Source organism: Ixodes scapularis, unplaced genomic scaffold (genome assembly GCF_016920785.2).
Source record: "Ixodes scapularis isolate PalLabHiFi unplaced genomic scaffold, ASM1692078v2 PGA_scaffold5__190_contigs__length_132052651, whole genome shotgun sequence".
NCBI classification, from domain to species: domain Eukaryota; kingdom Metazoa; phylum Arthropoda; class Arachnida; order Ixodida; family Ixodidae; genus Ixodes; species Ixodes scapularis.
This window is the reverse complement of record NW_024609880.1, coordinates 129,204,322-129,227,114: the sequence shown is the minus strand read 5'-3', so window position 1 is coordinate 129,227,114 and position 22,793 is coordinate 129,204,322. Positions and strand designations below refer to the sequence as shown.

The 22,793-nt window shown below is 46.3% G+C and overlaps 2 protein-coding genes across 2 annotated transcripts in view; both read left to right on the top strand.

The window, feature by feature from the left end:
• LOC8030997 (diuretic hormone receptor) overlaps positions 1-22,793 on the top strand; it is a 275,430-nt gene that overhangs the window by 168,009 nt on the left and 84,628 nt on the right. The gene's annotated exons all lie outside the window — the stretch shown is intronic.
• Positions 8,007-8,724, top strand: LOC115328763. The gene has a single exon (XM_029990163.4). The coding sequence runs from the start codon at positions 8,113-8,115 to the stop codon at positions 8,722-8,724; it is 612 nt and encodes a 203-aa protein (XP_029846023.3). The 5' UTR covers positions 8,007-8,112.

Sequence of the window (22,793 nt, the reverse complement as noted above, 5' to 3'; positions counted from 1 at the left end):
TTTTTTTGTCTCACATCTTTTTGTTGTTTGTTCTACGTTCTACAAAGCGCGCAGGTTCTTACAAAGGTATCACAGGTACTACTCCGAAGGAAAATCTTCTTTCCCGATCGTTGTCTGTTGCTGAAGAACACGGCTACACTACCGGAAGTCTACTGGGGCACCAAATACTGTGGCGCCCTCGTGGTATTAACTCCCACCGAATGCAGTGGATACGGATGGATGGATGGATGGACAGTAATGTCTATCCCCTTTGTAACGGGCGGCAGCTTGCGCTACCTAGCGTTATCCTTTCTTTTCTTTAAATTTGTGCCTAGATTTCACAGTGTTCCCAACTGCTCGATCGGAGCCATGTGGTTTATAAGCCGCGTTGGCGCAACACCTCCTAGAGAAGAAAGCCCAAAGGCTTTCCTGCCTCACTGAAGAAGGCCACCGTATGCCAAGCATTGGCCACGGCATCAGCGTTCGGCTTCAAATCGCGTCCAAGCAGTGAGAACACGACCTCTATACTTTGTCTCATCCTATGATGGACTAAAGGCCAAAGCCACGGGCTGCCAGGTCGAATCACGTTCTGCACTAAACTATGATATACTTAGCGTTCATTAGGGGTGGACGTATAATGCTCCTAACCCAAAAGAGCTGCGTCATTTCAATAGCTTAGACACTGCAAAATCCACTACGTCGTGCCTTTCTTTGCAACGTAAAATTCATGAGTCACTCAGCGCTATGCGATTTGAACCTCTGTCCGCCAATCTCCATCACTGATCTGAGTCACGGGCACCGATACGTGTATCGAAGCGAAACTACGCTCAATTTCTAAGTGGCTCGTGATCGGATCTGGCGGTCCGTAGCCTTGACCTTTAGTCCATCGTAGGACGAGACAAAGTATAGCCAAACGTTGACGCCAAAGTTGTGTCCAATCTGTGGCCTACGGGGTCCTTCTATAGGGGATCGGGAAAATTCAGCGCTTAGGCTTTCTTACCTAAGAGCTGTTGGTTTGCAATGTGAGCTGCGAGGAGATGAAGAAAGCGTTGGTCTTCCGCGAGTGTCTTCGCCTCATACTTGTGCCTATCTCAAATACTCTACTCAAGATACTGTATTTAAATTACTTTTTCAAGCATCTCGGTATCTTCCAAATACTTTTGATCGAGAGTATTTGATACTGTATTTTAATTATATGCCTGAGTATCTTGTACTCATTATCTCAAATACATTTTTGACATTCCGTCATTGTCCGAGTTTTTCGGTATGAAGTGGCGTGTGCATGGCACGAGCAATCCTGAACATTGTTACGAACAACCAAATCCTGTTGCTAGCTCCGATAAGCTGAAGTTACTTAGATTGAGCTCGTGAAAAGATCGCTTCTGTGCCGATTGGGACTCATATTTCACCCCAAAATTCGTACAATGAAAATTTTCCCCTCGCCTTCCCAAAGGCGCCTTTTGTTTCCCGCAGTTTCTCCTCAAACAAAAGGAGTGGTTTTAAGGGAGTAAATATCGCCACATTGAGGCGCAAAGCAGAAGGGGAAACGACCCGCGACAGCAATGCAGACTTCAGTGTCAAAAAAGTAACAAATCGAACAAAATGAGAAGCGGACACAAAAAGACGACACTTCTTTTTGGCTTGTTGTATATTTGACCGCGTTACGGCAAAACGTCGAGGTTTTTTGTTTTTGTTTTCACTCTCTTTCTGTTGTCAGACAGCGAACACTGTCTGTAAGCGAAAATTGATCAGCAGAGACCAGGACAGGAAACGAAATATAAGCAGGATGACCTCCCAAAATGCCAGAAAAGCGTACCCCCACGTTGAGTGCCTTTCTGAACGCAACCTATTTGAAGAAGGTCCTATCAGTGCTCTGGTTAGTATGTAGGCTCTCTTTGTTATCCATTCACCCATTTCCGTATTCCAAGTTCCTTTATAGTGAACTCCCCTTATAGGGAATATAGGTTGTAGTTAAACGATGCATCTAAGCTGCGCGTTGGACGTGATATTCAGCGTTGTCACTATAGCTAAAGCGACCTCTTTTTTTTCGTTTTTTGTCCCAGAAATGTTTCGTAACATGTATCAGTGATATCCTGCTCCTTATAGTTGGACTGCATAAAACAATCCTACAGCGTTCTTTTTCTTTTTTTTTTTGTCTTTTGTTTGCCGTCTTGTGCCGTTGCGTGCTAATAAACCATTCCGGTAAACCAGATTTGCGCAACTGTATAATTTTGTTTGTCACTGACGTCGATACAAATTTCGCAATGCGGAAGTATTTTCAAAAGTAATTGAATTACATTTCTAAGTATTTGTACTCTATTCAAGATGCTTTACAGTGAAGGTAACTTGAGTAAAATTTCAAATACTTTATGAAGCAGGTATTTAGTAAATTCAATGCTTTCATTCAGTATTTTGTCCAACACTGCTGCATCTATCCGACCGCTTTCCTCCTCGCCATGTGACCAAGCAGCGCATGCGCACTTGCTTCCGACCTGCCCAGGGGGCGTCCACCATTACATTGTAAACGCTCTCCGTAGTTTCAGTTGAACCATGAAACGGTTCTGAAGTCGAATTTCATACACCGCACGTCGTAAAAGGTGTGAAAAGAAACACAAAAACACAAAAATAGGGGGCCAAAAAAAAGTATTCGTTATAGAACTTTTAAAAGAAAACTGGACTCTTTTGCGCCTTCTTTCCTTCGAAAGCTCTCTGCCTTTTCACAGCGATGCATCCGCGGAATCGCTGCACGTCAGCCAAATCCACGTCGCCTATTGGGTAAGAGCGTATACCTCATCAGCACCGCTATCGTAAACAATAAATAGCCGGCGAATATTTCCCAAAAATTTTGTTAAATAATATTCAGATCCACATTTTGTAGTACAATTAGAGATGTGACAAAAATTGCCGAATTTGATAATGCTGAGAGCCAAGCCCCATCTATCGTGTGGTAAACGAAGCAAATACTACGCTTGCACAGTAGGGCCGACAGCGTCGCTCATTTACTTGGTCGTGACGACCAACGAACGTTTATTTTTCTACGTGCTCTTCTCGCGCGTCCCGACTTCAAGCAGCAAGAAAACAGTACTTGAAACAGACCTCGACGAACAGGAACGCTGGATCCACAAACACCCGAGAAAAGCCAGAACGGCCACGAATCCACCGACTCGCGACCAATCGAGCACGGCAGGTAGGCCTAGCAGGCACTTCGAAGCAGGCACTCCGACTCCAGCGCAGCGTTGCTTCGACGGTACTTGGCCAAGACCGTCTGCCCACGACCGGCTGGCGTGCTGAATGAAATATGCCTACGCGACCCTTGTGAACCCTTCCCGTATTATAGACTGATCGCTGACCTCAATTTTAGCTTCCCCTTGTTTTCCGAGGCAGTGTTGACGAACACTGTCGTCGAAAAGGGACTCTCGTAGATTCTATCTTCTTGTTTTGTATGATAATAGAGCTCAAATAAACGCCGTATGGATTACCTTCGTAACACGGTATGTACACTTTGTTATTAGTATGCCATTTTTATTCTGACAGACTGCACGTCACTGTCGAGCTATAAGAGTTCGTGGGAGCTACGTGCAATGCCGGTCCAACCTTCCTTTGCCGAGTGTCGCGTCAGTATCGAGTTGCAATCGTAAAAGATCGGTCCCGAAGCGCTTACCAACAGCAAAATACAGCACTTCCATCAAACGCGCGCGTCCGTTTCGAGTGTGAACAGGTATTTCCGTGGCTCTTGCTGACACTCTCGTAGTTCAAACGTATCTTTTTTAACGTCGGCTGGCTCCTGCATCTCCGAGGCCACGAAAAACGCCGCGGCAATTTGTTTCCATCTACGTCGCTTTGCAAACGACTGACACGGGCGGCCTTTTCCCAACAACGACAGTTGGGTTGACTTCCGGAGTCTTCACCAGAACACCCGCCGCATTTCCCAACAGGCATACCGGCGTATGGGACTAGTCCCATGCTGTCGCTGTAACGCACCATATCTAATTGAATCTCGCTCAGCTGCGATGTGTCCATGGCTATCGCGGCGATGAGAGGCGCCGATTCGGAAAATACATCGGTGACATCAGCGCCATCAGCGCTGTAAAACCTACCGGCACACCGCCAACTCGCCGCCGCTAACTGCCGCTGACGCTCCCATTCTCCTACTGCCGAGAGAACTTCCGGTTCCGGAAACAGGGTACGTCACGACCGCCAAAATTACGCCGCAGCTCGTTCTGCGATCAGTTGGAGATATAGAAAAAGTCGATATTTCATTAATTTTTTGTGTAGAAAATAAACCGAGACGAAAACGGATGCCTGTTCGGCATTCAGTGAACATTGACGGTTTAATGCAAAAGTTATCTGGGCAAAAGTAAAAAGGTCATTTCATGGTCCCTTTAAGTGCAATCTCTCGAATTAAAACTCGTGGCTTAAGACGCGGATGGAGCTAGTTAAATGTCATTTATTATCACCACCTGGTTACGAGGCTATATCGAATGCTGACTAAAGATCCTAGATACAAAAGGTGCATTTTGCGCGGACAATCACTTTCATTCCTCGCTACTGGCTCTAGCGAAAACACGAGTGCACGCCAGTACGCGGGCCGTAAACGAAAATTACCTCGCAGCAACAGATGTTTTGGGTCGCTTGCTTCCGCGAATCCCAATACACGAAGCATGGTCGGGATTGAAACGCTAGAGCCTGCGTTTTTATAGGAAAAACGAAACTAAATGAGTGTCTTTTTTGTGAGCTTTTACAATATAAAATTGCACGGTGATGTCGCGTGTGCTTACCTATACGAAGAATGGGATGAGCCAATTACTGAGTTCCATTGAGCGCATCGCGCAAATGACAAAATTTGAGAAAAAGAAAACGAGTTTGGCTTAAAACACAAACGTGCACAGGGGGAGGCTTTGCTTGGTCATTGCAGTAAACCAGTTTTTCTTCTTTCTTATTATTAGCGAACGTACCCTGCTTGTGTCTCATTTTTTGGGTGCACTCATCGCAGGGGGTCTCAAATCTCCCTTCGAAATTGATAACGAATAGGAACTCTACTTTGTCCATTCCAAAGGATAAAACGCCATACGTTCTCTACAGGGATATCACTTAAGTTTTATGGGGGTTTAAAATTAACTTGTGAAAACATTGGGCGTGGCTTAATTACCCCGTTCACGCTCCTCGCTCCGTGATTGGTTCTTTGGAGTTCTCATCGCCTAATGTTGCGATCTCATTGGCTGCGGATAGAAACTGAGATGCTTAAAGTTCGCTCCAACCTGCAAGATTCTTTTTTTTTTTTTAAGTTGTTGGTGAGTGCGCGAGCAAACCTCGCAATGTAGCGTCAAGAATAATGCGGTTCCTGAAACACCGCGTGGAATATCTCATCGGTGACTTGATAGATTAGTTTCGAACTTTTGTGCGGTCTCGTCATACACCGCGAGGTCGCAGTGAATGATTCGTGCTTCGCGGAAAAATAAAAACGCTGACCATATTTTTTTTTTTTACGTCCAACGTTTACAAACAGACAAAAGGGCAAGTCGTAATCAGTGTTTACGAGCGAGCAAAGCCTCGTCCATAAAGGTTAGCCTTTTGAGTTGGTTCCGCATCTCTGTGCTACCCCCCAGTTGCGAGGCAAGGGCAATAGAGATATCTCTCTTACATTTTGTTACTCCTGCAGCAAGCCTGGATAATGTGTCTGATAAACGTTCCGGTCAGACTGGAATATGTGTATACCTACGCCTAGCGCGCCCAGCGACTAACGCTTCGTATAACATTAGTTGGCAACAAAGATTTTTTCCCGGCTGCCGCCGTCGTTTCCTTGTTTTGAAGTCCCTGGATGAGTGTTCGCCGGCAAATTTCCCCCCATTTACTCGGAAAATTGCAATACGGACCTTGCACACGAGCTTCGAACAGTCTCTTCTAAGGGACGAAATTTATTCGATTAAAAGAATAAAAACCGCAGATTGAGAAATATATGACAAACAACAGGACGCCGCTGTTCCCGACTTATCAAATTCTTAACATCTAAAGACAGAAATATTAAGCTCGTTGAACAAACGACCGTGGTTTGGAACTTGTATAGATATAATCAAATATGAAGAAATGATTCTGAAAAGGTATTCCTTTAAAAGCTATATTACTGACATATCTAAATAAAGAGAATTGAACGTCATAGTTTTTATATTAATCCAAATATACTCGGAGCTCTACCATCAAAATGGAGAAACAAAATATATATTTATTTTATTTTTTATTATAAAAACGGGTTTAATCATTACCAAAAACAGAATGCAGAGGTGAACATAGGGATTACCCTATTGTTATGTGCCTGAGTTGGCAAGCGAACGAAAGCGCTGTGCGCTTTCGATTTGCTTTGTCAAGTACAGCAACATCTCTGCGGTGTCAACGTGCACAATAGTAGGTGACCGCTTCATGTTGCTTCGAACGCTTTCCACTGTATTGTATTGTGGATTATGCGGACGTTAACGCGTCTAAACAAATCGAAAAAAGGTGTTTTCAGCATTGAGATATCTGCCTTTGAAAGGTGCTTTTAGCGCAAGTATAAATAGGGCATATTGGTAAGACATGTTAAGGATCGTGTATTAAGTTTGTTCCTTCCATTTACCTTCGCACTTACCTCAAACTCGAATCAAATGAACAGAACTGATGAAAATATACAATTTTCTGGTAATTGTAATGCAAATCGTCTAGATGTTATCGTTTTATAGACAACAACGCCCGGCCTTGTTTTCGATATATAAATATACAAAACAAATAAAAGCATACCATTTATTTAGCCGAAAAGCCAAGTTTCTCTCCATCACAACCACTAATTTGCGAATACCCTAAACGCTAAGATACCACGTATGTCAATATGTGTCACATTGGCGGTGCAAGGCACGCGCAACACCGTAGGCGGTGTTCGAAAACAAAATGTGAGGAGTCTTGTCCGACTGCGTGCGTAAAGTATGCACCGCAGAAACCGGAAACGCGACCTGGATACGTTAATGTGAAAGGTTGTTGCGAAGCTTTTCCTCCTGCTCTTGAGAAAGCGTTAAGCTCGTCGCTAGGGGCTGGTGTCTTTCCAGAGAAGTGAGAATTTTTGGTTGTCGAAGCGTCTCCTTGTTGCCTCTGGGATTCCATAAAACACTTGCACTGAACCTTTGGCTGAACTAAACTAGACCCAGGTAGAACTTCGCTTTCTACGTTGTCATTCAATGCGCGTCATTATTTCTAATGTTAACGGTGTTTTGCCGATAAATATAGATTTTTGTAGATCGTACGTTGAACCCGGATTGAGCACACGCACACATGGCCGAGCCAGGGGTTCATTTAGGTGTGTCAATGAAGGGGAGGGAAGGGGGAGCACATGTTTGTGTACTTTGTGCAGGGAATTCTGTTGTGTTCAACCCGGACAAAAGGTGTGTTAGGGAGATGTAGGCGGGGCTGTATAGATTACCGCGCAGAGCACGAAATCCGCAGCGTAGGATGAAAAAAACACTAATATTTGGTTCAATTTAAAAAAAAAAGAAAAAGAAAAAAGAAAACAAGTTACGGACGCTAGTATCACGTGACCATCACGAGCCAATCGAAGCTTTCCAGTCTACCATCTCGCGGAAGCCCTGGAATGCGGTACTCTGTGGTATCTTAGTGGCTCCCGGCTAAGAGCGAGGGGCTGGGCCGACTGGGTCGTTCGCGGCGCTCGCGCAAAAGAAAAAAAACGGCGCGTAAAATATCAGGTAGCAGGCGTCGAGCGAACAACGCAGACGAAGTTGTCGCGCCACTTTGCTCCCTCAAACCGGGGGAAGGGAAGCTGGCGAGAGAGAAGGCAGCTGAGTTTCCATCGCTACGCCGCGGAGCTAAACGCGCGCCCAGAACGACCGACCATGTCGCCTGTTTTGATCGCCCGCGCGTGGCGACCTTTGAGCGCGCCGAGTCGTACCTACCTCCGCTGCCCGGAACGCGTCGTCGGACGGAGGCGACAAACAAGCACGTTCGCGCGCCTTCCGCCATCGTCGTGATTTGCGCTAACGTGTCGTCGCGGTGTGTGCGTCCAAGACCGTCGTCGGGGCCTGGAAACCCTCCCGAAACCGGTTGAGCGAGCGGTGGCGGTCACAATCCGCGTCGACGACGGAGGGGGCGGTGTGTGCCATGAGCACGGTGTTGACCGTGCTTCTCGTGACAGTCGCGGTGAGTGGGGCCCCCAAGCGGGGCGGCAGCCAGCAAGCTCGGGAATCGGCTCTGGCCGTACTCTCAAGCCTCGACAGCGCCGCGCTCCAAGACGTCAAGCTCGAGAACCGGATGCTTCGAGTGACGCTGAACGCTTTCACCGGCCAGGTCGACATCTACGGCGGAACCGTGCGCGGTGTTGTGTGCTGCGAAAGGTACAACGTGACCGTGGTGAACAGGCGCAATGTGATCGCTTCCGTGGCCGCCAAACGGCTGGACCTTCACTACGCGGCCAACGTGAGCTTTTACGGACGCAGCGAGCCGGCCGAGATGGACGTGAGCGTGGACTCGATGACGCTGACCACGGAGTTTGAGTGGAGTGGCGACGAGGTCGACTTGGTCTCGGCGGAGGCCGAGGATATGAGCGACCTCAAGGTGTCCTTCCGGGGTCTCAAGATGTTTCGGGCCAACGCAGACTTGCTCGCGCTCTTGTTTCGAAGCAACTATTACTTCGATATTCAAGACGAGGTGGCGGAACACTTTGCGGCCGCCCTGCGTGACCTTGTGTACGCGTTTAACGCGAATAAACCGTAGGTGTTTTTACAGAGTGACGTTTTACAAGTGTCTGCCGCGTCTGGTGAAGAGGTAAGCCTTTCACGAGTGAACCTCACAAAAACGCGTCGTTTCTAAAGCCATTTGATTGCTTCATGAAAAAAAAATTATATGACGAGGCGTGTTGCTAAGCGCCACAATATCGCAGGGAAGTTAATGTCTTCGTCATGTATATACGTACTATACATGCAGGGTTTCAAATCTTTAAAAGCCTCATAATTTCTTTAAAAGGCATCGCAGGTGTTTAATCTTATAGAACAGTTGCGTTCGACCAAATCGACGCACAGACATACGGGACACTTTCCATTGCAACTTTTATTACTCCCCAGCGTCACGAAAAGTCAATCCAGAATAGTTCTCGTAGTTTGTCGTCCTCGCAAGAACTCGTAAAATCTTAGCCTCGAAGAACTCGTGTATTAATATTAAACCGTCGGGCTTACTACAGATGGCTTGTGCAATATTGTCTCGTTGAGGCTATGAGTACCTGCTATCCGCCGGGAAAAACGAAACTATCTGGCCGTCGCTGAGTTGCTCAGAGTCTTGAAGCTGAGCAGGCCACCTTTTGTTCTATCACGCGCTGGCACTTCTTCCTTTCCCGTCTAACCCTTACAACAACAACTATAGCACGTGTTCACAGACCTCGGGTTCTTAGTCGAGCGTATCACGTGTTCACAAGTGCCTAAATCTATCCCGGAGCTGTGGTGTCTTTCCTGTAGAACTCTGCCGACACAAAAACAACTAAAAAATCACACTTGTTTGCACAGCACCACGAACTTGTCTCCGGCAGCTACCATTGGATAATCGGTGTCAAATATGTTTTGTTACGTTTTCGAGGCAGGCGTGGCTTCCACGGCGCTTCAGCCCCGCATCTTTGCGACGTGCCAATTCTTCTTGCGTCTCATTTGCTCGCTCTCATGCAAGGAGCTTTGACAGCGTTGGAGCACTGCGTGGGCTACGTTAGCATTGAGAACGTAGCATAAAATAGTTGACGATTCCCAGAAGAGGCTTTCGGATGGTGCCATTGCGAGCGTCCGCGCGTATGGCGCGCGCTTTGCTCGTTTTCCAAGGCGACGAACTCACGCGTGCTGGGCTGTAAAGATTGCAAGTTGGGCTGTGTATGGGCACTGGCCCGTTTAACACGTGCTTCTCTAACTTGCCGAAGCGGCAAGCAAGCGCCGCTGGACTGTTTTCATCCCGCGCTTGACTACTATTTGTTGCAAACAAGGGAACGATGCACACAATGCTGCCCCCAATTCCTTATCGATTATCGACCTCTGTTTGTTTGGGTCCGTGATTTTAACCCCGTCTTGTTGGAGGCACTTCCCAACAGGCGAATGGTCAACAAGCTCCGCTGGTTCATGTTTGACCGACGCGACGTAAGCAAACACGTTTCTTTGCCTCCATGAGATAACACGGAAGCATTATAAACCTGGCTAACAAGCTGTTCCGTTAAATCGTTTCGGCCAGAGTACACTCTCAAAAGCTGCTCTAAGTTCACATTCGTATGGAACATAGACAGCCAATCACGAAAAACCGGGCGCGTAGCCCGGGGAAAGGCCCCCCCCCCCCCCCCCCCCCCTTTGAGACGTAATTTATCTCAGCATACAGTTCACCTATAATTCAGTGCATTAAACTTGTTCCTTAATGAACAGATAATCAAGTACTAAGTAAAATTTTGGCGCACACACAACATAATTGAGCTCGGGTGTGTTATCAACGGGGAGATAGTAAACTTTGGGCGAATAATCAATTCTCAAAATGTGGAATTAGTAAGAACGTCTCTCTCTTTGTTAGCTTTACATAGACTTAAAACTTCTCTCGTGAAACAGAAACACGTTACTTTGTCGTGTTGTTGTTGCTACCTCGTCTGTAACGAGCATTTCGTGGCGGGGATCCTTAACAAGGAGAAGTAAAAAAAAAAAAAAACATACTGGTCGTGATAAATTATATTTCGCGTTTTTGTTTACGATTTGTCACTGCCAACAACACCACTACATTGCATAGATTGTGGATAGGACACGCCGGCCCGCGCAACTGCTAGAACTCACGCACGCTCTCGCAAACGCATGAAGTAATGGGCCTCAACATGTCAGGATGCCAAAACAAAAACTGTCCTTCTTTACAATTCAAAAGCTAAAAAAAAAACAATGGCAGAGGTTGCACATGTAAAGTCAGAAAGAAGCAACGGTGCAAGATTTCGCTTCTCGAGATCCGATGTCTCTCTCGAATGACTGCACAGACACAAAGTGACACATTACGATGCGCCATCTGGTGGCAAGAAAACATCGCTGCATTTGCCTCTAATGATTGAACGTTCGGACTCTGACGGAGGTACGGGTGGTGCGTGTCGTTCAATATTTATGCATGCCCTAATGTTCCGACATGTGCAGTATACGCGGGCGAGCGAGCAATCGTTGTCCGCTCAAGCTCACAGACGCGCGACGTTTTTGAGTTGACAGCAACTGAAACAACATGCGAGAATGTTTCTGTAAACAAAGTCCCTAATGTCTCTGGTAGGGAAACGCTGCTGGTGTTTGTTCCGGGGACATTTTGCATTACGTTTCTTCGGCTTAGTATTGTAGAGAGTTTTCGTAAATGGTTTTCGCCGTCACGCGACAATCTCCGCAACCCGCTACAATGCCCGGAACTCTACTGTCAAGGCCATCGACACGCAGGCGCAGTAGCGGCTTCTTCGTTGCGCAGGGCCTAGCGAAGGAAAAAACGCACTCTACAAAAAAAAAAAAAAAAAAAAAAAAAAAAAAAAAAAAAAAGTTTAGTAACAGTTGAGTGAAGCCTTTAATAAACACAATGTAGGACTTAAAAAAGATTTGAAATATACCCGTCGTGTTCAGAAATAGGCTAAATATGACCCACAATATCCGTAAATGACAATCGTACGTTTGTATTTTGAGCCTGATTGCTGTATTCGCGTCGTTATAGACGGCCCACTATGGCCAGCGCTCGGAGAGCAGCCAGCGGAGATCACGTGACATCCGGCGCAATCCTGACGTGACGTAGAGAACAAAGTACGAAAAAGCTTGAAATTGATTTTTCAGATTGTTCACAAATTTATAAATATCAGTAGAACTGACTACTTTGATATAATTGCCGCTGAATCCTCAAGACGTCGTCACAGCATGTACGTCCTTAATCCATCTGTAAGAAATGATTTCTATAAATACAGCTTTCTTCCTAAGGGCATTAGGGAATGGAATATGCTACCTGACTCCGCTGTATTATCTTTATCTCTCAGTGAATTTATGGAGAGTATAAACTATCTTGTTGCGTGTGCGACTAATTGAAACGATAGTCTTCTTGTGTCAGTAAACATTTGATCTTACCGTATGTTTTGTCTTGTGATTAAAAAAAAAAGACTGTATCGTTTTTATGTACTTTCTTTAGGCCTAAGTAATAACGTTTCACTTTTTTGTACTTTTTCTTATTATTTTTGCAATAGGCCTATTGGGGCTGACAGTTTATAAAAATAAAATAAATAAAGAGATTGTCTCGGGACGAGCAAAGCTTCGTCTAGGCTGACGTCAAGAGGACGTCCAAGAGGTTCCAGCCATCGAAGTGGCCGAAGCACACCAGCTATCGGGCCACAGCAACTAACCCCAAAAGCTGCCTTTGAACGAATTTTGAGTGACGGGTTAATCTTCTATAATCTTGTAGAAGGACAATAGTGACATCTGGGACAAACAAAAGAGAGAGTCTCAGGGAGACGGGAGTTCCTCCTTCAGCTTGTCTCTCGTGGTGGCCGGAGGCGAGACAAACATCGTCACTACCTGTCAAGATCTCTAGACGGCCATTACAAACGAAGCGTTAGCTACATCTACCAGATGCTCTTTACTAATCGTATAATTTGTTTTAAAACTCCTTATCGTGGTGTGCATGGTGTTATACTGGTCCCTTCAATACAAATAGACCGAAAAATAAGCGCCGAAATTTGGTTGTAGTATTCCTTTACATTAGGAAGTGTTAAAGGGATACTATAACGAACTTTCAGTGCTTATTTCTTAATCTATTCCGCAGCGTTCGTTTTGCCGTTTTGTTTTGTTTTGCCGAGAAGGAGTATAAAATAGGGATCTGCGTTTTTGGAGTTTCGTTTTCAAGAAAATCTGAGGTGTTTTTTTTAAGTTTATTTTTTTCCTGAGAGTCGGAGTTTTTCGATGTTTACGGTCTTTCACCGTCCACAATAGTTCGGAGTTTTTCGGATGTTTACGATGCAGAAAATTAAAACGTCTGGAATTGAACGGCCAGACGTATTCGACAATTGTCGCTTTTGTGTCACCCCCCCCCCCCCCCCCCCTTTTTTTTATGAGGATCCAAAAGATTTTTTTTTTCTGCGACACGAGCAAAAGTGGAAATAAAAAATGTAAAAAGCCGCACGGGTTGTCTTCCTCCTCCCCTCCCCCCCCCCCCCCCCCCCCCTCCTTTCCAAAAAAAAGAAAAGGTTAAATATCTTAAATTGGAAGTACTTAAATTCCGAGTTTTCCGGATAAATCCATATCCGGAATATTTTTACTGGTAAGTGTTTTTCGGTGTCTATCTGATTTATCTAAAAATGCAGAACCGCAATGATAGGAGTCCTCTTTCCGTGCAGCTTTGCTTTCTCTGTACACAGTGTCCAAGTTGCATTATTGAGCCATTAGTAATGTGCGGTCATATTTTTGCTATTGAGCCTTTGCATTGCTGCGCTGCTGGTTCGTCTTGAAATAAAATCTTAGGTCTTCCGGTTTAAAGAGTGTGTCAGGGAGGCCGAAAACCTCTATTACGTCTCACATTCTTAAAGGACATGCACCCAGCTATCCTGTCACTGATCATGCTGAGTATGGTGCACTCGGGTTGAGCTGAATAGGTAACAATGCCCAGATTACATTTTTACCGGAGAACAATACCTGCTCTATAACCTTCTCAATGTTGCTTACATACAAAATTGTCATAAAACATAGCATATAATTTATTTATTTTTTTCAAATTAACTGTGTGTAACTATAGGTGACTTCAAACACTTGTCCTTACCATGTTTTTTTTTTGTTTTTTTTTTGTTTTTTTTTTAAGAACCGACTAATTAAATATATATGTATATACCTGAATACGAGGTACCTTAAAACGGTGGAATCAGGATGAAGTCTAACCAGCGTCAAATTCTCCCTAAATATCACGTTTTGACGGGAAAAAGAACATTTCATCGTTCGAAAGCGATCATCTGAACGCGATACCGCAATAGTACTACACTAAATAGAACACCAGCATCTGGATGCTTAGTGACGTACTATTCATTATTTGACGTCGTTCGACGGAGAACCCGCAACTTAAAAGGGTCATCAATTGTGCACACACGCGAACGACGCATAGAATACACTCTCGGCAATGCCGTGTTACGAACGCACGGCACGCCAAAATAACGTTCCTTAGTAATATCCTCCTTACCCTCTTCAAAGCACTCTGTCGCTGTTGTTCTTTTATTTCTTTGCTCTCCCAGATGCTCGTCTGCTCGGCTCGTTGAAAACAGATCGCGACGCGATGTTGAAAGACCACCTTCGAATTGCGATGCCGCGCGCGCACCGAACCCCGGGCATTCAGTAAAAAATTTCTTCAAGTACATCCCCTTTAGAGAAAATAAGGAAACGAAAATGTCCGAAAAGGGAAAGGACGCCCGGACGAAGAGGAAGGCCCCGTTATCCTGCTTGCCATGCAAGCGAGGCAGAAAGATGCTCGCGAGGACGTGGAATCAATCGTGGCCCATGCTCGGGCAGCTGTTTCGGCGAGCGCCCGTGGACGCGCACGCACCGGGGCATCGGATGGATCGTCCCATCCTTCTTGGGATGACGGACAGCCAGGAAATACTCAAAAAGATACCCACCTTTTCTTATCTTTTCCTTTCGCGTGCTTCTCCGTCTATGCTTCCCGCGCATAACATCGTGTTTACTCTCCGAAAACTTGGCCAGGGAAGGAGCTCCCCGTTGTTAGGGATAGGGACGAGGGCGGTAAGCGCAAACTCCCTCCAGGATCAGCGTCTGCGCTCCACTCAACCCTAAGCTGACAGTGCGGCCGAAACTAGGTGCTCGTTGAACCAGTCGTTCCACCACGTGACCAGGCTGCCGCCCATGCCGTCGCTAAGAGAGCGGGGATCTCGTGATGAAACGGGTGTGTCTGATTGGTCTGGGGGGCACGTAGTTCCGACTACGCTGTCAGCTTAGGGGTGAACGGGGGGTATACTCGGCGGTGGGCGCCTCTTCACTCAGTTCTGGCGGACACAGCAGTTAGCAAGACGCGGAAGAAGTGGGTCGAAATGACGTGAAACGGGGAGGAGTGACGCACCTACCGGAAGAAATTTGGGAAGATGGGCTTTCCCAACTCTGCGTGCTTTATGAAAAGTAATCGTTTAACTGTTGAGAACCGAAACGTAGTATCTTTTTTTTTCTTTTATAAATGAGAGACGATGAAGCATGCATCAGCACGATGAAAAAGAAATCAAGCAAAACGTAGTGACAACCTCGGTACTAGAGCGAAAAATTTGATTTTGAAATGGTTCATGGAGGACAGAAGTGTCAATCTGCACGTTTCATCGTTGCAGGCTACCTATTCAGTGTTTATACAGCGAGAGATCGACCATCTGCCTTTCAGGCCTGGCAACACTGGTCCACAATGTAAATGAGAAATTTGATGGGGGTAAAGCGACTACAAGCCTCGGATTTAAATGTGAAGCACAGGTGTAGGAAGTTCACGAACGGGTGCCAGTAGAATGTACAGGAGACGAAAAAGGGAAGGAGCAGTAATCGAACCCAGGATCTCTACTAATTTGTATCTAAATAACGCTGTTTTGTGAACAGTTTTACATTCAATAAAGAAGTCGACATTGGGAATTGCTACTCTGTCTTCTGACCTCGTGGAAGAATCGCATTTATGCATTTAACAAAATCATATTTGTGACTTACGCGAAGTAAATGCCTCCGTTTGTGTCTGAGGTAGCTTAGAACTACATTTTCACGTGCTCTCAATTTCGTACAATATCCCGGTGATTTTCGGCAAGTGTTCCAGCTTTTTCAACGCGCGCGAAAAAGATAAAACCGAGAGTCGCACAAAGTTTGGGGCGTTATATAATAGCTCCACACCATGCTTTAGAAAAACAAAGTCATGCGTGGTATTCGGCGCACACAAATCACGTATATGTTTTCACGAAGGCTTGAAGCTATATTTACGATTTACGCCTAGTAAGTACTATTCTTTTCAAAACTGTCGTTGTACGACTTCGTGTTTCAAATTCCGTGCGATTTTCGGTTGATTTTTTAAGCATGTGTTCCAGCATTTATTTCTCCGTTCGTGCATATTTTTTTTACCGGATGAGGAGAAGCCATTCATGCGTAACAGTGTCTGACAGGCGAGAAAATGGGCGACCCAAATTCCACATCAGTCGTCATTATCACGCGGTCTCCTGCATGCGTGTTGAAGTATATATATATATATATATATATATATATATATATATATATATATAGTCTTCCTGACGAAGGCCGGACTCCGGCCGAAACGTCGAAGATTAAATCGTCCGTTGTTGCTGTTTTTCACTAAGGGTTTTTTTCTTCTCAGTTTTATATATATATATATATATATATATATATATATATATATATATATATATATATATATATATATATATTTACACACACACATTTCCGTGTACATTTCCCGTGTACGCTCCACGCGGCGGCGTGTGTTTCCAGAACACCTCCGATTGGATACATTTCGTTTCTTGTGCATTAATAAGACAGATAGGAAACGCCAGAAAGCCAAGGTGGAGTGGTGTAGCGGATTCCACTGCCGGTCGCGATAGCGGACGGACGTGATATGGATCGCTCCTTGCAAGCGGTGGCGGCCGTGCCCGGCCGCGGTGATAACAGGTCTTTTGCTGCTAAGGAATATCGTATGCAGTTGCCGATACTGCCCACCGGTGATGCTGTAAAGCTCAGCGTCGTTTTGCACGCTGACCTCGACGGGCGCCCGTACAAGATTGAAGACTTCAGGCAGCCGTTGCAACAGGTGGGCGTTTTGTCAGACGTGGCGGGTCTGGGCGCCTACCAGATGAGCCACGTCTGGCTGCTTAAACTGAAAACTCCGGAAGCGAAAGCAAAGCTTTTGGAAGCAGGGAGTCTTCAGGTGAAAGGTTTGACGTGCCAGCTCGTCGACCCGAACCGGAGGGAGCTTCGCGTTAAGCTTCACTGGGTCTCGTTCGACGCGCCGGTGGACTCTATTCGGCGCGCCTTCGAACCATTTGGGACCGTCAAGGAAGTCGCGAGGGAAAAGTGGAAGGTGGATGGTTTCGTCGACGTTGAGTCCACGACTCTCGTCGTGAGGATCACCCTCAACGAGGGAGTCTCGCTGGAGAGCCTGCCGCACCAACTCCGTCTCTGCGGTGGAAACGTCTTGGTCGTGGTGCCCGGGCGTGCGGCGAAATGTCTCCGGTGCCGTCGCACTGGGCATATCCGCCGCGACTGCAGGGCACCCTGGTGTGCTGAGTGACGCGGTTTCGGACACGAGCCCAAGGACTGCGTCAAGACGTACAGTGCTAATCACACTTGTCTATAACGCGCGAGCGTGCGGCTTTCTCCGGGGTGCGCTAGACGGGTGACATTCGCGGAAACTAAGCTAGTCACGTGGCGCAACATGGAACGGCCCGCTCGAGGGGTGTCCTGCCCACTATCAGCATGATAAGCGATAAAAGTAAAGTGCTCTGTGATATAACTTTGTTTTTTGATGACGACATCGTTGATACGCCTTCATGCTTAGTTTGTTTATTGTTCGAGCGATGATGTTTGTAAAAAGCGTGCGAGCAGCCTTCCGCGTTCGTCGCCAGCTGATAGAGTGGGCAGGACACCCCTCGAGTGGGCCGTTCCATGTTGCGCCACGTGACTAGCTTAGTTTCCGCGAATGCCACCAGTCTAGCGCTCCCCGGAGAAAGCCGCACGCTCGCGCGTTATAGACAAGTGTGATTAGCACTGTACGCCCGTGCAGCCAGCGGCAGCACCAATGCGGAGTCCACGGAGCTTCTGATGGACGAAGAAGAGGCGGAACAAGCGGCTGCACCGGCGACGCTGACAGTGCCTCAAGGGCAGCCCGACTCGGAGGAAGCCAAGGAAGGCCCTAGCGAGACGGAGACCGCCGCTTCTCAGACGGAGCCATCGCCCAAGACGACTCCCGAAGGAACCAGTGGTGCTTCGGCGAGGGATGGAAGAGCGACTCCGGAAGCACCAGTGGATGCCGTCCAAGGAAGGGAGCCCGCGGTCGCCAAGGGTGGCGACGACGACCACGTTATGGTCGTCGAAACCACTACAGTGAAGCGTCGTCTGGATGATGCGCCGTCCAGGGGTGGGGAAGGACAGCTGAGACGCCTCGAGCGTGAGTGGTGCGGGAAGGTGGGACGGTTCAAGAGCCGGCCCGCGTCTCCTGTACGCCACAAGGAGTAGCCACAGTGAGTCGTCTCGGCACGTTGCTGCCTGCTTCACACTGTAAGCACCGTGCTCCCCGCCTGGTCTTTCTCTAGCCCTTCTTTATGTTTCAAAGACCTTTGAGAGTAGGCACTTTAAACGTGCGAGGTTTAAACGCGAGGCGTAGGCAATGCCAAGTGAGCCGTTTGTTTATTGAGAAAGACCTCGACGTAATTGCCGTGCAAGAGTCAAAGATAGAGAGCGAAGACCGGACGGAGAGCATGGTGCGGCTCTTTGAGTCACGTTACGATGTATGCGTCAGTCACGCTGTGGGAACGTCGGGGGGATGCCTTTTATTTATCAGGAAGTCTCTTGGGTCTGTGACCAGAGTTGTTAGTTGCGAGTCTGGTCGCCTGGTCCTGTGCGATTTGACCATTTCAAGTAAACTGTTTCGTATTTTGTGCGTTTACGCCCCTAATAAGGCGGAAGAAAGATTAGTATTTTTTTAAAACATTTCCGAGTTCGTCCAAACCGATAGACTTGTCATTTTGTTAGGGGACTTCAACTGCGTTTGCGAGCCGCGTGACCGATCGAACAGCACGCAGTATAGAGATACGAGTACCATTTTTCTAAGTGATATGGTCCAGAAGTGTGAATTGGAAGACGTGGGTCAGTGTGCATCAAGTCCTACCTGCCTATTTTTTACTCACTTCCAAGGTGCTAGTCACGCACGGTTGGATAGAGCTTATGTTTCTTTGGAACTCGTCAGGTCCTGTAAAACGTATGCAGTGGACCCAGTGTCTTTCAGAGACCACTGTCTTGTTTCTTTTACATTGGGCTCTTCAAAGGAAAAAGCCAATAATTTCAGTTGGGATCTGTGGAAATTAAATTCGAAGCTTTTACAAGACGATATTTTTGCGAGTGAGGTGCGTAAAAGTCTCGAACAACCAGATAAAGTAAAAGAAGGAAAAAGTGTCGGGGCGAAATGGGAACTGTTAAAACAAGAATTTAAGATGAGCGCCATTGAAAGATCTGTTGCCTTAAAACATGGGGAAAGAAAAGAAATTACGGAGCTAAAGGGGCTGCTACAAGATTTGCTTAACGCGGACAGCATATCACCCGGGCTGTTTTCCGATGACATCAGTGTTTTAAAGAAACGCCTTGAGGCCCTTGATACCGAACGTTATCAAGGGGCCATGGTTCGAGCACGTTTACAGCGTTTATCACGGGGGGAGTTACCCACGAAAAGAGCCCTAGGGTTAGAAAAGAGATACGCTAGCAAGAATGAAATAAGCGAGATAGAGTATCAAGGGTCTTTGACGAGTGAAAGACAAGTCATCGTGCGTGCTTTTGTTGAGTACTACAAAGGGATTTTCAGTTATCGTGCTTCAAAGATAGCAGAGTTCCAAACGACCTTTTTGCCGTTAATGCCGAAACTCGATGATGAAGCAAGAAAAAGGTTAGAACAACCAGTAGAGCTGTGGGAGATTGAAAAAGCGATAGATAATTTAAAGCCTGGAAAGTCGCCCGGCCCAGATGGTTTAGGAGGGGATTTTTACAAAACGTTTAAAGATCAAGTTGCACCTTTATTGCAACGCGTTTTCGCTGAGGCGTACGACCTTGGTTGTTTGCCTCCTTCCTTTTTGTGTACGCAAACGATTTTTATTCCAAAGAGCGAGGACCCCGAGCGACTCCGTTCTGTTGGAGCGTATAGACCGATAACGCTCACCAACGTTGATTATAAAATTTTCATGAAGGTATTGGCTGAACGCTTACAAATGGTTATTAACGTCATCGTCGGTTCGCACCAAACTTGCGGCATTAGAGGCCGAAGTATTGTAACCAATGTGCACGTCGCGCGCAGCATTCTAGAGTGCTGTGACGCCATGCACCGTAGGGTCGCGGTGCTACAAGTGGATTTAGAAAAAGCGTTTGACCGTGTGTCGCACGAGATTCTTTTTTCGATTTCAGAACACGTTAATGTAGGGTCTCTCTTATACAACGGCATCCGTATGGCGTATAAGAACTGCGCCACCAGTTTCGTAGTGAATAAATCTGTTAGTGAGCGCATTCCCCTACTTTCTTCTGTGCGGCAGGGATGTCCGCTTTCACCGCTACTTTTTTGTGTCTTTTTGGAGCCTTTTTGTTTGAGCATCATTCATAACAGTCAGATACGTGGGTTTAGACTACAGGAAACTGAGGTCCGTCTTTTGTCCTACGCGGACGATGTAGCGATTTTTTGTGTTGACCACGAAAGTGTGAGCAAGGCTGTACAGTTAACAGAACTATTTTGTGAACAGACGTGTAGTGCAGTCAACTGGCAGAAGTGTGTTGGTTTTTGGCACGGTGACTGGCCCTCAGCACCCGCTATTTTTGACCGTATTGTCTCGTCCGACACGCCGGCGCGTTACCTTGGAGTACCCTTGGATCAGTACCGCGTCAATGATCAGTACTGGAGGGATGAGACTGAAGTTCTGCGTGCAAAGGCCGAGAAATGGGGGGGAAAGGGTTTATCCGTTTTTGCGCGGGCAACTGTTTGCAATTTGTTTCTGGCTGCAAAAGTCTGGTATGTGTTGCAGGTTTTGTATTGTTCACGTATTAACATTCAGCGGATCCATCGTGTTTTCGCCGTTTTCATCTGGAGCTCGGCCTGGGAACGAACCAGCCGCACAAATCTTTTTTGTAGGGTTAAAGCTGGTGGTATAGGTCTTTCACACCTGTTTATAAGACAACTGGTTAGCAGGTTTATGTTTCTTAGAGACCAGCAAGACCCTTTTTTGCGTACAGTTATTCAGACGCGGCTGCGCAGTGCCCTGCCAGATTTTGTGGTGGCGACGAATGTAGACATCTGCCCTGGTTTACGCGGATACTTGAAAGAGGTTGTTGGTGCGTATCGGTTTTTAACAGCACGTTTTTCTTTGCAGTATTTGTCCGGTGTGTCGCGTAAACGGTTGTCGAGAGACCTGATGGATGCGCTTTTCCCCATGCCTTTGTATCGTTTGTTGTACAGTGCAGGCCCAGGGCAAGATGTTTTAAAGCGCGTTAAAAGAATGCTGGTCCCTGCCTATACCAAGACGTTTTTCTTTAAGTTACACAGTGAAACACTCCCCGTTAAAGCTTGGTTATCTGAGAAAGGTATACCGGTCCCATGGTCCGATAACTGTTTTTTGTGTAAAAAGCGAGAAACTATTGAACACGTCTTCATCGACTGTTGGGACGCGGTTTTCTTTTGGGACGTCCTTCAGAGGACTCTCAAAAAGGACCTCCCAATAACGCCTCAGGGAATTAGGTTTTTACCCACAGAAAGAGCGGACGATGTGCCGTATGACATGATAATGCTCCTGGGCCTGCACAGTATATGGCGGTGCCGTATGGCTGTACGCCACGCAGATGTTGATGTACGCCCTGTTCGCAAGTATTTCGTTGAAAATATCTGTTTTCTGATTGAAGTGTACAAGGCGCAGGAACCACGACCTGATTGGTTGCCTGCTCTTGAGGGGCTAGCTACCCTAAAGGACTTTTAACATTTCTGACACCAGCCGAGCTGACTGATGTCCTCGTTTTTATCCCTGTTGTTTTAAGTACGGGGTGATGGTGAATGTCACTGTCCTGTTCCAGGCAATAAAGAAAAAAAAAAAAGTGGAGTGGTGTAGCGGTTAGCACACCCGACCGGGCATTGGGAGGCCCAGGGTTCAAATCCTGGCTCCGCCGTTTTTCGGCTTTCGTCGGGTTCCTGAAAAACTTTAATTCATTGGATTAAGTACGGTTCATTGATCTGCATATGTTCGTTTATATGCTCCTCGGAGACCACGTACGATGGTGTGAAGTGCCCGTGTTATATATGTATATAGAACACGGGCAATGTTCATCGGCCAGACTGGAAGATGCCTAAACGTTCTCATTAAGGAGCTCCATTTAGAAGTTAACAAGGAGTCATCGGACCCATTCCGCCCCATAGTTGTGCATGCCCGTACCTGCCACGATTGCACCCCAAACTTTGAAAACACCCCTGTGCTTGACTCACACAGGAATAAGTGGGGGCGCGAAATAATTGAGGCGTTTAAGATCAGATACGCCGCAAACAATGTCTATGAGCTTTTTTTTTTTTTTTTGGCATTATCGTCAAAAGAGCTGGAGTTCCTCGCGACAGAATTATCGTAAAAAAGCTTGTTTTAATCAATGATTAATTTTGCCTTCTTTTCCTTTCTTTTCTTCCTCCTTTTCTCTCATTTCTTCTCCCTTTCCCTTTTTTTCGGGGGTTAATTTCCATAATTTTTCCTACCATTTTAATGTGGTATTTTTAAAATTTGTGAGCAATTTGGTTTTATTTTGAACTTGAGTATTTTCTTTTTTTTTTTTCTTGCACTTCTTTGGAATTCAAGGTCGTAGCGTCATGGGCATCTCATTTCGTTGTTGCTCATTGAAAGAACTGTGTGTGCTTGTGTTCGTCATTTACGTATTTTATTCGTTCTGCGTATCCTGCAGTTTTTCAACGCGTTCTGCTACGTGTACCTTTTTGAGGATTTTGGAGGTATAGGGAAAATTGTAGGTAGTATCTCTGCGCATCGATAAACAGACCCTTTTTTGCCCGACTTAGTATCGATAAATTTTATTGCTTCGCTT

What these genes read in the sequence shown, in the direction of transcription:
- LOC115328763 (XM_029990163.4), top strand. Translation starts at nt 8,113, where the DNA reads ATGAGCACGGTGTTGACCGTGCTTCTCGTGACAGTCGCGGTGAGTGGG.